This window comes from Mus caroli, unplaced genomic scaffold, assembly GCF_978045245.1.
Source record: "Mus caroli unplaced genomic scaffold, Mus_caroli_1 scaffold_9, whole genome shotgun sequence".
NCBI classification, from domain to species: domain Eukaryota; kingdom Metazoa; phylum Chordata; class Mammalia; order Rodentia; family Muridae; genus Mus; species Mus caroli.
Window position 1 is genome coordinate 21,685,592 of NW_028227264.1, and position 12,617 is coordinate 21,698,208.

General features: G+C 44.6%; 1 protein-coding gene across 1 annotated transcript in view; it reads left to right on the top strand.

The window, feature by feature from the left end:
• Positions 1–3,427: 3,427 nt before the first annotated feature.
• The window catches only part of Moxd1 (monooxygenase DBH like 1), a 76,848-nt gene continuing 67,658 nt past the window's right edge, over positions 3,428–12,617 (top strand). The window contains exon 1 of the mRNA XM_021174770.2: positions 3,428–3,719. Coding sequence (XP_021030429.1) covers positions 3,456–3,719 — 264 coding nt within the window. The 5' untranslated portion in view covers positions 3,428–3,455. The remainder of the gene's footprint in view (positions 3,720–12,617) is intronic.

Genomic DNA, 12,617 nt, shown 5'->3' on the forward strand with positions numbered 1-12,617 from the left:
GTTCCTGTCCTAGAGCATGTGACCATGACACCCCACATGAGGATCATGACAGCTAGTCACATAACATAGAGCCCGGAGTTCTCCATCCTAATGCGGTAACTAGGTTGGCCGACTCCCAGTGTTTAGCCAATAAGATTACCTTCCCAGACATTCCTTCCTACAAAAGGTATTTAACCACCGGCCCACCCTGATGAAGTCGTATTCACACATTTTCCATGATGAACAATGAATAAACAGTTTGGGCAAGCAAGGACTGTCTCTCTTCTCAAGAACCGCAGTGGGGGGTGGGGGGGGGAAGCCTTTGTCATACAGAGCCACCTAAGTCTCCCACAGAAGGTCCCTCTGTGCTCTGTATACTCACCCTTGAACTAACCCAGTCCCCCCAATCCTTGCCCAGTGCCTACCACCCTCTTTGTGGTTTCCAGCGGCATCTGGGTGTCCTGGAGTTTGGGAACCCCAACTTTAGGTCCAGCTTGTGTCATTTCTTACCTGCGCTGGGACCTCCATCTTAGGATACTGTCCGCTGGGAACCCGGCACCCTGAGAATGAATGCAGACCCACAGTAGAGGAAGTGTTCATGTACCCAGAGCCAATGATTAAGTGGGGCAAGCAATCGGATGAACAGGAACGTCAGTCAAATCTTATAAGGTGAGGCATCATTGCGTGACAAGACAGAAAATGTCCTGGCAGATGTGAATTTGGAATTTTAATGGGAATGCACAAGAAGCACATATAACTGATGTGTTCATTTCCAGGGTAATAAAAAGGTTACAAAACAGAAAGCTTAGCTTTCATTATCCTGACATCCCTGCCATTAAGGGCAGAGGATACTCAATATAGGAAGACTGCCGCCGGTGACATAGCAGCCCATTTCTCTTGTCTCCATCGCTGGCTCTCTTACTCTCTCTAACTACATCACTCCTTCTTCCCGGGAATCCAGCAACATCAGCCAAAGCCTTGGTAGATGGTTGAAGTTGGAAGGCTGCCACCATCTGTTGCTATCCTCAGTACCTCCCCAGAGGGCGCTGCTGCAGCATAGGCGCCACCCAATTGCACTCAGTACCTCCCCAGAGTTGCACTGGGGCTCTGTTCCCCTTGCTCTACTTCTCTCAAGACTCTGCTAGCTCTAACTTGACCCAAGATCCTCACATCCCTCTTTTCTCATGCTGTCCTGTTGTCACCGGCTAACCCTGTGTACAGTGGCCCCTTCTTATCTGGGAATAAATTATTTCTCCAGACAGCTGCCCAAATCCTTCAGGAGGCAGTTCCATCTCAAAATTGCCTTCAGAAAAGACTATATTTATATATAATGTACATATTAATATAAAACTTAATTGACATCATTGTGGCTATTTTAGGAATAATAAACTGGAAAACTAGAACAATAAACATTTCTCTTCATAGAGAAAGTGGCAGATTTGGGGCATACTTGAGAAATAGATGAGAAGGTTTTGAAGTACTCTAGTCAACACAGGTAAAGGAGTTAAGTGTGTGTATAGTTATTTCCCGTGTTGCAAGATTTTACTTCATCTCTAAATCAGAGCTCTAACTTCAATATTTTGAAATTTTCTACAACATAAGCTCCACACTAAATAGTTAACTTCATATAAATATAAATTGGTTTTCAGAAAGAATTAAGCTTGATACCTTCTAACAGAGTTTAAAGATGTACAGGTTTTGCACAGATACATACATATATACATGCATACATACATATGTACACAAAATATACATACACAAACATACACACACATACAAACCTACATACGCAAACATACACACACCACACACACATGCACAGATACACACAAACATACACATACACACACACAAACACACATACTACACACACACACCACAATCTCTCTCTCTTTCTTTCACACACACACACACACACACACACACACACACACACACACACACTGTGTTTGTTTGAAGCTTTGTGTCAACTTGACACAAGCTAAAATCATCTGAGAAGAGGGAACTTACTTCAGTTAAGAAAATGCCTCCATCAGATGAGGCTGTAGGCAAGAAGCCTGGAAGCCGTTATCTTAATTAGTTATAGATAGGAGAGGGCCCAACCCGTTGTGGGTGGTGCCATCCCTGGGCTGGTGGTCTTGGGTTCTATAAGAAAGCAGGCCAAGAGGAGCAAGCTAGCAAGCAGCGCCCTTCCGTGGCCTCTATTATCAGCTCCTGCATCCAGGTTTCTTTCCCGCTTGACTTCCTGCCCTGACTTTCTACATGATGAACAGCAATAAGTCCAATAAACCCTTTTATTTTTCCAGCTTGCTTTGTCGTGGTCTTCGATTGAAGCAATAGAAACCTTAAGCAATAGAAACATGCGCGCGCGCACACACACGCACACGCACACACACATCCTATACTGACATCTACATACACTTGGATAGAAATAGTACAGAGAGCAACAGTGTGCTTTATCTATATTCTTATCGGTATTTTGGTCTGATCTCCCAGTATTTGTTATCCTATTTTGTTTTTGATTTTGTTTTGTTTTTTTAAATCAGACAAGAGTTTACTTCTGAAATATGGTAAAGTGTATATAAACTAATGAGGAATCCAATGTGCCCTCAGTATGAGTACTGAGCATCTGGAATACAGGAGTGTTGTGTTCAAAGACCAACAAGCCAAGCAAGACTTGAGATTAACAAGACCATGGCCAGAACTTAAAAGGATCAGTGGCGGCAGTGGCTGGAGAGTGAGGGATAAAGGGACTCAGAGGAAAGCTGACCTTGACCTAATCCTCTTCTGTATAGGCAGAAGTCATTCCTTCACCACCAAACGGAAGAGATCAAAACCCGACGGAAAGCTAAATCAGCAGGAGAACTAAGAATTGCACCTCACCTCCCCAGCCCTGCCTCATCCCAGAAGAGGAAAGACTGAAAGAACGGAGAAGAGGATGAGGGTGTGCCTTCCTTGCTGGATGAGCAGGCATCACTACGGGCTCCAGTGAGGAAAGTCAGAAGTCAAAAGTTTGCCAGGGATGCAAACTGCGCAGTTACCATCTGGGGGTGGGGGTGCTTTCTCTTTCTCTCCTCCGCACCCCAGATTTTCCCAGCTGTCTCTTCCCTCCCATGGTCCCGAGAGGGATGCTTTTCTATCCCATCACTTTCCGATTCCTTTCCTAGGTCCCTCCCAGTCTGCACATCGATTCCCTTTTTCCTCCTTTACTTGGCTGGGTCCCCTTTTCTCCGCCTCCTCCTGGAAGCTCCTCGCCTTCTTGCCCTCTTAACCCAGACTTCAGGGACAAAATCGGATACACGGTGGCAGCAGGTGGATGCCTGGGGAGAGGCTGGGGAGTCTCCTGGTAGGACCCAGAACCACCGGGGGCGGGGACAGCGGGCGGGCGCGGCCAGCCCCGGGGCGGTCCCAACTTGGGCTCCCTGGTCTTCGCCCCCCAGTGGCTGCAGCCCAGGTGCGGCGCGCGGGACAGGAGGATGTGCGGGTGGCCACTGCTTGTGCTATGGGCGCTGCTCCCCGCGACGGCTGCGGGGAACCCGGGCCGCTCGTACCCGCACCGCGTGGTCCTCGATCCCGAAGGCAAGTACTGGCTGCACTGGGGCCGGCAGGGCGAGAGGCTGGCCTTCCGTCTGGAGGTACGCACGAACGGCTACGTGGGCTTCGGCTTCTCGCCCACCGGGAGCATGGCCGCGGCAGACATCGTGGTAGGCGGAGTGGCCCACGGGCGGCCCTACCTCCAGGTAAGCTCGGGTCCCTTCGGGGAGCTCCCTGCGCTGGGATCGCCCTGGAAGGGCGATGGGCAGTGCAGTCCACCCAAAGGCGAGGCTGATACGGGCTCCGTGCAGCAGAGTCCGTCTCACCTCCTTTGCCACCTTTTGCCCCAGGGTCATCCGAGACTGCCCTGGGGTCCCTGCCTGTGTCATTTGCAGTCTTCGCCCGGGGAAGTTTACCTCTTCGGGAAGCTCGCATCCTGGTGCCCCACTTCACCGACCATTGCGCACAGCCCACACATTCCCCCCCCCACCCCATCAAGAAAAAAAAAAAGACCACAGCTTTTGAGACCTAACTGGTCGGACCTGCGTGCACTTGCCTGTGTAAGGTTGGGAATCGCAGTCTCCAGTGGTTGGTTTTGGGGGGCATCCTAGGAGCAGCACCAACATTTACTAGAGCATGCACGAGATGAATGAAGGGCCCTGAAAAATTGGTTAAGGAAGTTTTGTTATAGACAGCTGTCGAGGAAGCCAGGTTTAGCGACCCATGCACAACCTAGAGTCTCCAAGCAGAACCCTCTATTCAGGGATAGGTTTTCCGCTTTAATAGGCAACAAATTCATCTGATTCGCTCCCTGCCCATTAGCTCTAGGGGAGAGAGCTCTGGTAGATGCTACCTGATCCCGGCATCTTTATGTGTAGGGAAACGAACAGAATTCTGTAGCTCGGCTTCCTGGGTATTGAACTTCATCTGGGTCATAGTGGATATACACACTTTCTTACGGGCCAACTCCCATGCAAGAACGCAGGCCTTTGCTAAGAAGCCTCACGAAAACTTCTGAGCAGCATAAGAATGCCCCTTGTGAATTTCAGCGTGTATACTTCCTCCAGTCTTCTAAGATGGAGTTTTCACAGCATTCTGACTGAGGTGCTATGGTATTATAGCTTCAGTTCTGACGCTGAAATGTTTGGCTGGAAACAAATCGACAGCAATTCAAATTTTCAAGCCACCCTGCGGTGTGTTTACTTCTCCCCAAGTCTTCACTTCCTCGCTACCTACCCCCCACCCCCGTGTAAGTGCTGTGCACCTCTGCTAGAGTGCAGCCTGACGGGGTTCGCTCTGCTGACCTCCCCGACGACGTGAGCCTTTCTGATGCTGCATCATCTCTGATATGGAATTTGATGGCTGAGAATTTGATCCCAGGCCTCACTAGCCAACTAGCTTACTCTACCAGGATCTGAGTAAGATGCTACCTTATTTTAATACCCATTGCAACCAAAGGGGAAAAAAAAATAAAGCTGTTTTTGTAGAGTATCATGACCCCAGCACAGCCTATAGAAGTGGGCATGAGGCATCTTGCTGTGTAACAGCGATCTGGTACACTTTAAAATTCAACTTGATATTACTTTTGTCCAAACAGCAGCATTTCTAGAAAGCCCATACAATTAGTTATCAAATGAAAGTCCAAGGGAAGGGTCCCGACCCAACTGCTGCTAATGCGCCCATCACAAACATCTTGCTAAACCAAAGAATATTTGCTTTTTTTTTTGTACAAATCAAGTGTTTTTCTGATTGATTTAGAAACTCTGAACTCTTCTTAAAGCAGTAGTTATATATTAATGTGAGACGCATTAAGAATGGACAACTGTATGTGCAATGAATGGGAAATCGCCCATTCTATTTTCCGGTGCTTCAGAAACACATTCTTTGATTTCATATATGAGCTACACAGCTTCTTATTTGCCTGACTTCCTTTCCCATTTCATTTCCTTAGCGATTCTTCTGATTTTAGGGCACACATTAAGTGGTTAGGTGGCAAGAGAGCCTATTTGAAACCTCTCTAATAAGGTAAAATATTAATAATATCAATAAAAAAGTTCTGATTACAGCTGGCAATCTAGAGTGGGAGATTTTATTTTCTAATCCTTAACGCTGTTTTTTTTTTCTCCCTAGATATTTATTTACAATTTCTCGTACAGTGGTATGATAGGTGTGCCTTAATTAACTATACTCAAACCAAAGCTTCTTTAATGGGACATATGATTATATTAGTACACTTTGGATTTCATGCAATTTTGCTTCCAGTGAGAAGAGACTTTGCATAGAACAGTGACACAAAAAGCATTGGTTCCTTGGGGCGTTAGTGTTAAGTACAGCGTGCACCAAGAGCTGGACAACAGCATCAGGCTGTGTGGTTTAACCCAAGCTGACATCTCAGTCACTCCCCTTTATGGCTCTCCCCTTATAGTTCAGCCCTTTTCATGTAATTTTGAACGTAAACTTTCATGTTTTTAATATTTTGATTTTATTTTTTAAAATTACCTATAAACACTCCTTTGCAAATGGGTATGACTATGGGTGATTGCTAAGCAAAAAGGAAGAGGATTTTTGGCTCCATGCATGCCACAAAGCCAAATGCCTGGAGAAGTCAAGAGGGCAGGCAAAGTGGGGCATGGCCTGAGGAGAAGAGGTGAGATGCAAGAGCAGCTGGAGCATGCGGGATAGCCAGGCTTTGTCAGTTATGCTTTCAGGGGAGCACAAATTCACCATTGCCAGATATTTTGTTTGTATTGTTTTAAAGAGAACACAGAAATTCAGTGTGTGTGTGTATATGTGTGTGTGTTTGCTGCTATTCACTCAAGTCTACACACAGTGCACACATGTATATTTTCTACTGGGGTCTAGCTGACAGATGATGTAATCTTGGACCAAAAAGGAAAAAAAAAAACTTAAATTGAATCAACTGTTAACATAAATCAGGAAGGTCCATGGGACGACGAAAGGCAAGTCTGACTTCTTTCCAGGGTGATTATTCTATGCCAGGAGATGATTGCAGTATCTGGGAGTCTTGGCCATTATCTGGGCTAGTGACTCTTATGTTAAAAAAAATTACCGCAAACATAATATTTTAGCATATGAACTTTATTTTACTCAGACATATATGATTTGAGCAGGGCTTGGTAGAAGCAACTGCTCTCCTCCATTCTGGGTCAGCTCTAAGAGGAGCTGTTGGCAGTATCTGAAGGCTTACTCACCTTTCTGTCTGTCTGTCTGGGACTGAGGTTAGCCAGTGGCTGGGCCCTCACTCAGACAGCTCTGTAGTGTGACTGTGGCCTTTCCACCTGGCTGCTTGGCTTCCTCACAGCAGAGTCGCTGCTCTCAGACTGATCATTCCTAGAGGCCACGGGAGAAACTCAGTGTAGCCATCTGTGATCTTCCTTCCATCTGAGTCAGTCACTGATGGAGTTTTGCTGTTGTCACAGACCCATAGACTCAGATAGGAGCAGACCTTATCTTGATAACGGAGTATATCAGTGTAGCCATTTTTGTAAAGTGGATCCCACCACCCCTCTCTCCTTTCACCATGCCTCTGGTCACTCTAAACACTGATGTATGATTGTGTACTCTATTTTGACATTGCTTACATCAGTAGACAATGTTCACTCATTGACCAGTCCTCTCCTTCTAATCGTATTCACCCCACCCATACCTCCTGTTTAGCCACTCAGTTCCCTCTCTGTGAACCTTGACAAACCTGTCTTTTTTAATGATTCCCAATCACTTGTTCAGGTTAGACCCTGTAGATGACACTGTAACATTTGCTGGCTGGCTTACAGAGGGACTGTGTTTATATATATATACATATATAATATTAATATATAATATATAGAAAAATGTTATATGACATATATTATGTATAATATATAATCATTATATCATATATAACATATAATCATTATATATCATATAAAATATATGTTGTATATAATATTTTTGTATATGAAATATATATACATATATATGTATGCATGTATATATATACATACACACACACACACACACACATACACATGGATTTCCATGAATCATCAAGGCAACTGGCTTAGTTAGTCTTAAAAATATACTTGGGGCTCCACATGGTGGCACACATGTGCAATTCCTGCACTAGAGAGACTGAGGCAGGAGGATGCTGAGGTTGAGAACAACCTGGGATACATAATAAGATGCTGTTTCAAAGCAAACAAGTGAATGAACAGCACAAAGACCTAAGGGTCTGTTAATTCTGGAAGTTCAATTTGCCCATTTGGGGATCTTCTGGCCTTCTGAGAGGTATCATCATCTGTACTGGTCCAGCTACAGTCAAAACGGGAAGGAAGAGAGGAAGGGATTCCTCTAAAGGGAAGCCTGCCTCTGGGAAATCTACAGGATAAAGTATGAAGGATAAACGAGGCTTTACACTTACAGAATTACAGTCCATCTGGGGTGCTGGACAGGTCATTTTCTAGTCTGTCTTTAACAGCAGGACCCGGGTCGGGTGGGAAACACTCTGTCCTGTACAACTGGCTTCTCAGAACCACAGTAAAAATACTTGTCTCTTGCATCAGCCAGACTTTCAATCCTCTGATGGACTCCTGCCCTTCCCCTGTTCTTTGCCCCTTTGACACAACTCCACCCCCATTGGGATCATTTAGCAACTGTGAGTGCCCATTCGAGGCTAGAAATTCCGTATATGAATGCCCAGTTTGTGTGAGCGAGAGAAGAGAGCATCATTGTCAGATGTGCTCTTGATTTGCACAAAAATTGATTCACCCCTTCCTATGGGGGTAGACATCCCCAGTGAATGGAGTCTGACACATATGTCATCATTTGTGGTAACCTTGCTCGTTGGCCCATTCAAAAACTGAAGCTTTTCTGTGTGGAGCAGTGTGGAGCATCTGGGTCATTGCTGTCAGGCCTCTCACTGAGGAAGTTCCTGCAAGAGATCTGAAATCACAGAAAACAGGGAGCATTCTTCTTGGTTAACGATGTGCTTCTTTTTAAACACACCCCAGCCAACTGCAGCAAAACAACATTGGCAAAGCACACTGAGAGGGTGCAAGGCTGACCCAGCTCAGCTCAGCTTCGCTAAGAGATAGTTATAAATCTGGGATGATGCCCCTGACTACCAGATGAGGGAGGGACCTTTCTAAGCTTCTTGCTCTCAGCTCTGCTCAACAAGGAGACAAGTCCAACTGTTCAAATGCAAGATGGTGGTGCTCAGCTGTAAGCTGTGTGTCTCTCCTGGCAGGAGCAGGAGGTTTCTTAATTAGCCTGGAGAAACAAGCCAGTCTCAGAGCCAAGGAAACAACGCACCTGAATTGACAGGCAGAGTTCAAAGCTTTGGGCTTCCAGAGCCAGATTATGGCAATCTTGGAAGGAGAAGCCAGAGTCCACTTCAAAGAAAATGAATGGCGCTTGATTGATTCATAGTTTGTAAAGGAGTGCTGTTGAAGTTACTCACGAAAGAGATGAATTCATTACCCAGTACTGTGTTTCTGGGAATGTTAGAGCCATGTATAGCAACAACAATAATAAAACAGTGCATACAACAATAATAAAACACTGCCTCACAGTGCTTTGCTGTAGTAGAGATTAATCACTAGTGAAGAACTTTTAAATAGAAAGATCCTTCAAGTAGGAACAACGGATTTCTTTAGGAAGCTTCTTCCAAATTTTTCTCTCTTTGTCTCTGTCTCCGTCTCTGTCTCTGTTTCTCTCTCTCTCTCTCTGTGTGTGTGTGTGTGTGTGTGTGTGTGTGTGTGTGTGTATGTGTGTTAACTACCTTGTTCCAAACCTGAGAGAAGTGAGTCACAGAATGAGTTATGTATAACATGACTAAAAATAATTGTGACACAAAGCATAGCTTCTTTCCCATCCAGAATCTTCTGTTTGTTTTGCTTTTTGAGACAGGGTCTCTCTATGTAGTCCTGGCTGTACTGTAATTCACTATGTAGATCAGGCTGGCTTTGAACTCACATAGACCCACTTGCCTTTCAAGGGCTGGGATTAAAGGAGTGGACCACCATACCCAGCTTCAAACTTGAAATTTTTTTTTAACTTGCTAAACTCTAGGGTAAAAATAAGTGTTTAAAAGACAGCATAGAGCAAGCCTATGAGAAAAGGCTGTAATTGTAGGATGCTGCTCAGTACACTGCTTGAGGACCTGGGTTTGGTGTCTGGAACCTGCATGGAGGCAAGATAACTAGCTCTGGAAAGTTATCCTCTGGTCTCTCCATGTGTGCACACACCTCACACACCTCTCCTCCCTCCCAGGAAAACAGTAATAAAAAAAGGTATAACTTTATTAACTGTTCTGGGATCATCAATTTGACTGCTATATTAATAAATGGTTTATGAAGAAGGCATTGTTTGTTCCCTGCCGAAGAGTAATGGGGTCTTTAAGCTGCTTTTGCAGGCTAAATGTTAGTGGTTTGTGTATTTAATCATTACCCCATCAGAGTTTGATGGCTTCCTTTCAAACTCCCTACTCCTTTTCTGCTCTCCTCGTGTTGTAGGTGAGGAATAGGCCTTAGGTAACTGTTAAGTGGCCTTTTGGTGCCTTACAGATAGAGCCAAAGCCTACAGTCATTCCCTCTGAATCCTGATTTGGTGCCACTTTGACTTCTGTAAGAAGCCTCCATAAAAAATACTCTAGTTTCCTTTCTAAATAACAAGAGTACATGTACTCTGTGAATTATGTTTCTTACTATATTTATCCTACTATAAATGTCACAGACATGTACCCCTCATTTTGTTAAGTCTTTTAGGTGTGCTGATCATGTAACTCTCAAACGGCCTATCTGAGGCCAATATCTTAGGTGGAAACTCTGGGCTCTGGGTTCTTCATCATGGAAGCCACCCGTGGTTTCCATACAGTGGCTTCAGTGAAAGCCTCACCTATAGGCAGAAGATGCTGGGATGCTTGATCTTCCATTCAGGCAATATTGATTGACAGTTCTAGATGCTGGGGAGGGAGGGGGCAGATCCTATAACCAGAGGGCATCAGGAGTCTTATAAGCCTATATTATAGTTTAGAGTTGTCCATAAGCAAATAATTGTTAAAAAAAAAAAAGGTATCAGGAAGTGATAACTGTTGAGCGAAGAACTCAAATGGAGGGATGTGAGAAGGTGTGGTGTCCTGACTAACTCACACAAGCAGGAGGAAAGCAAGAGGATTGTCTTTGGCGGTTGACTATAGTGTTTCCAACCCAGTGTGTCATATCCTAGGAAGAAGGTGGTGTTGTCTGTGAATAAATGACTCTGAAGACCTTGAATGCAGGAACCTATTTAGCTGGAGAAAAGGTAATGAATTGCCCTATGTTGTAAAGAATTTCTGAACCACGTGGGCTCTTTCTCCATCTCAGTGTTGGGTGCCATGATGGCCCGTAACAAAGAGGATTCATGTCATGGCAGACTACAGAGCTGTGATAAGATGCCAGATAGCTGAGAATCAGGAAGGATATCGTCTAGTTCAACCTCAAAAAGTAAGTGATTTGATCTTCTTTTAAAAAGCTCCCCCAGTAACTGGGAACATTATCATTTGGAAAAGCAGTTACTTTGCCAGCAGAAGGACTTGAGTCTGTTGCTCAGAACCCATGTGAAAAAGCCAAGCATGGTGTCAAACGTGTAACCCACTGCTCTGCAGTAATGGAAAAATACGGTCCCCGAGGACTGCTGGCCAGTCAGCCTAGCCTACCCTTCGAGCACTAGCCTCCATGTAAGAGTTTGTCTCAGAACTGAGGTAGACACTCCTGAGAAGTGATGATTGAGGCTTTCCTCTGGCCTCCATACACATGTGCACACTCTTGCAAAGGCATTTCTGCCACAGTTTCCAAATCCTCATTACCCACCTGTGACTGAAGATGACCACGTATGGATACAGGGAAGCCATATTTCAGGTTCCTGAGGAAAGTCTAGTATGAAGGCATGTCTGCTCGGTATTGATTTTCTGTGGTCAGGCTCTGTGATGGAAATCATGGGTCTTAACCTGCAGTGGCTTGGAAGATTTCAGGGAAAGAAGTTCATAGAAAGTCATCTCACAGTGTCCATGTGATGGGGTGATACCTGTGTAGTTGTTCAACAGTATGCTTTAAAATGGAAACACAAGGTCATTGTTCTTAGCATGCATTTAATAAATTTGCATATAGTTCTAAGCATTTCCCCAAATTCCTATGCTGTGACTGAAGCAGCAGCTTTTATCCTCTGAGTATAAGTGTGTTTCAGAGTTATGCCTAGCAAGGGGTCTTTCTCTCCTCCCCATAACCCTCTTTATAACTACACACCTTATGCGGGCTTGTACTAGTAGTATTTCTAAGCAAGATTAATATCTACCCACACACAGCGTAAAAGGTAACAGTTATGTGTTGCCACAGGCTACCTTATTTTTTTCATTATTAACTGAAGGTCCCAGGCCCTAGGTTATACCTAGTCTATAATTTCACCAAGATGAGGATTCTGATTAGAAACTTTTGATTAGAGTTAACAGTAAATGCTTTCTTTTATATTTGAACATACTCTCTAGTGTTTTTCAATACATAAATAGACAACCTTTACCTCCCTCACCCATTCTGCAAGATCGCTAATAAGCTTAAAAATACCCTCAGGTTATCCTTGCAGAGCGAGACAGAGAAGAGGCATAGGAGTGGTAGATAATTAGTATCTTATTAGGGCATGGATGGAACATTGCAGGTTGATGACTGTGTCAGTGCTGCCAAACCTCCCTCAAGGTAGCAGGAACAATTCCATGTGCTTGGCAGGATCTCAAGAGAGACGGTTGGGTAACTGGTGTGGATAAGACCAGGAGTCTTCTAGGCTGGGTATGAACCTCACCAACACTTGTTCTTAATTCTTGTGTGGCCCTTGGCAAACCCTTAACCCTCCCTAAGTGGCAGCTTCCTTTTGTGCAGGAGGGAGATCATGTTTTTTAGCTCATGGGTTTTGCAAGGATTAAACAAAATAGGCATTAATGCTCTTAGCAGAACTTTATAATTGAGAGCTATGGCTGTAATGATTCCGTAGTGAATTATGGGAACTTCCCAGCTTTTGAAAAGGCATTCACTAAGTATAGAGATCGGGGCTTAAAATGTGAGGAAGCCTGGGGACAAAGT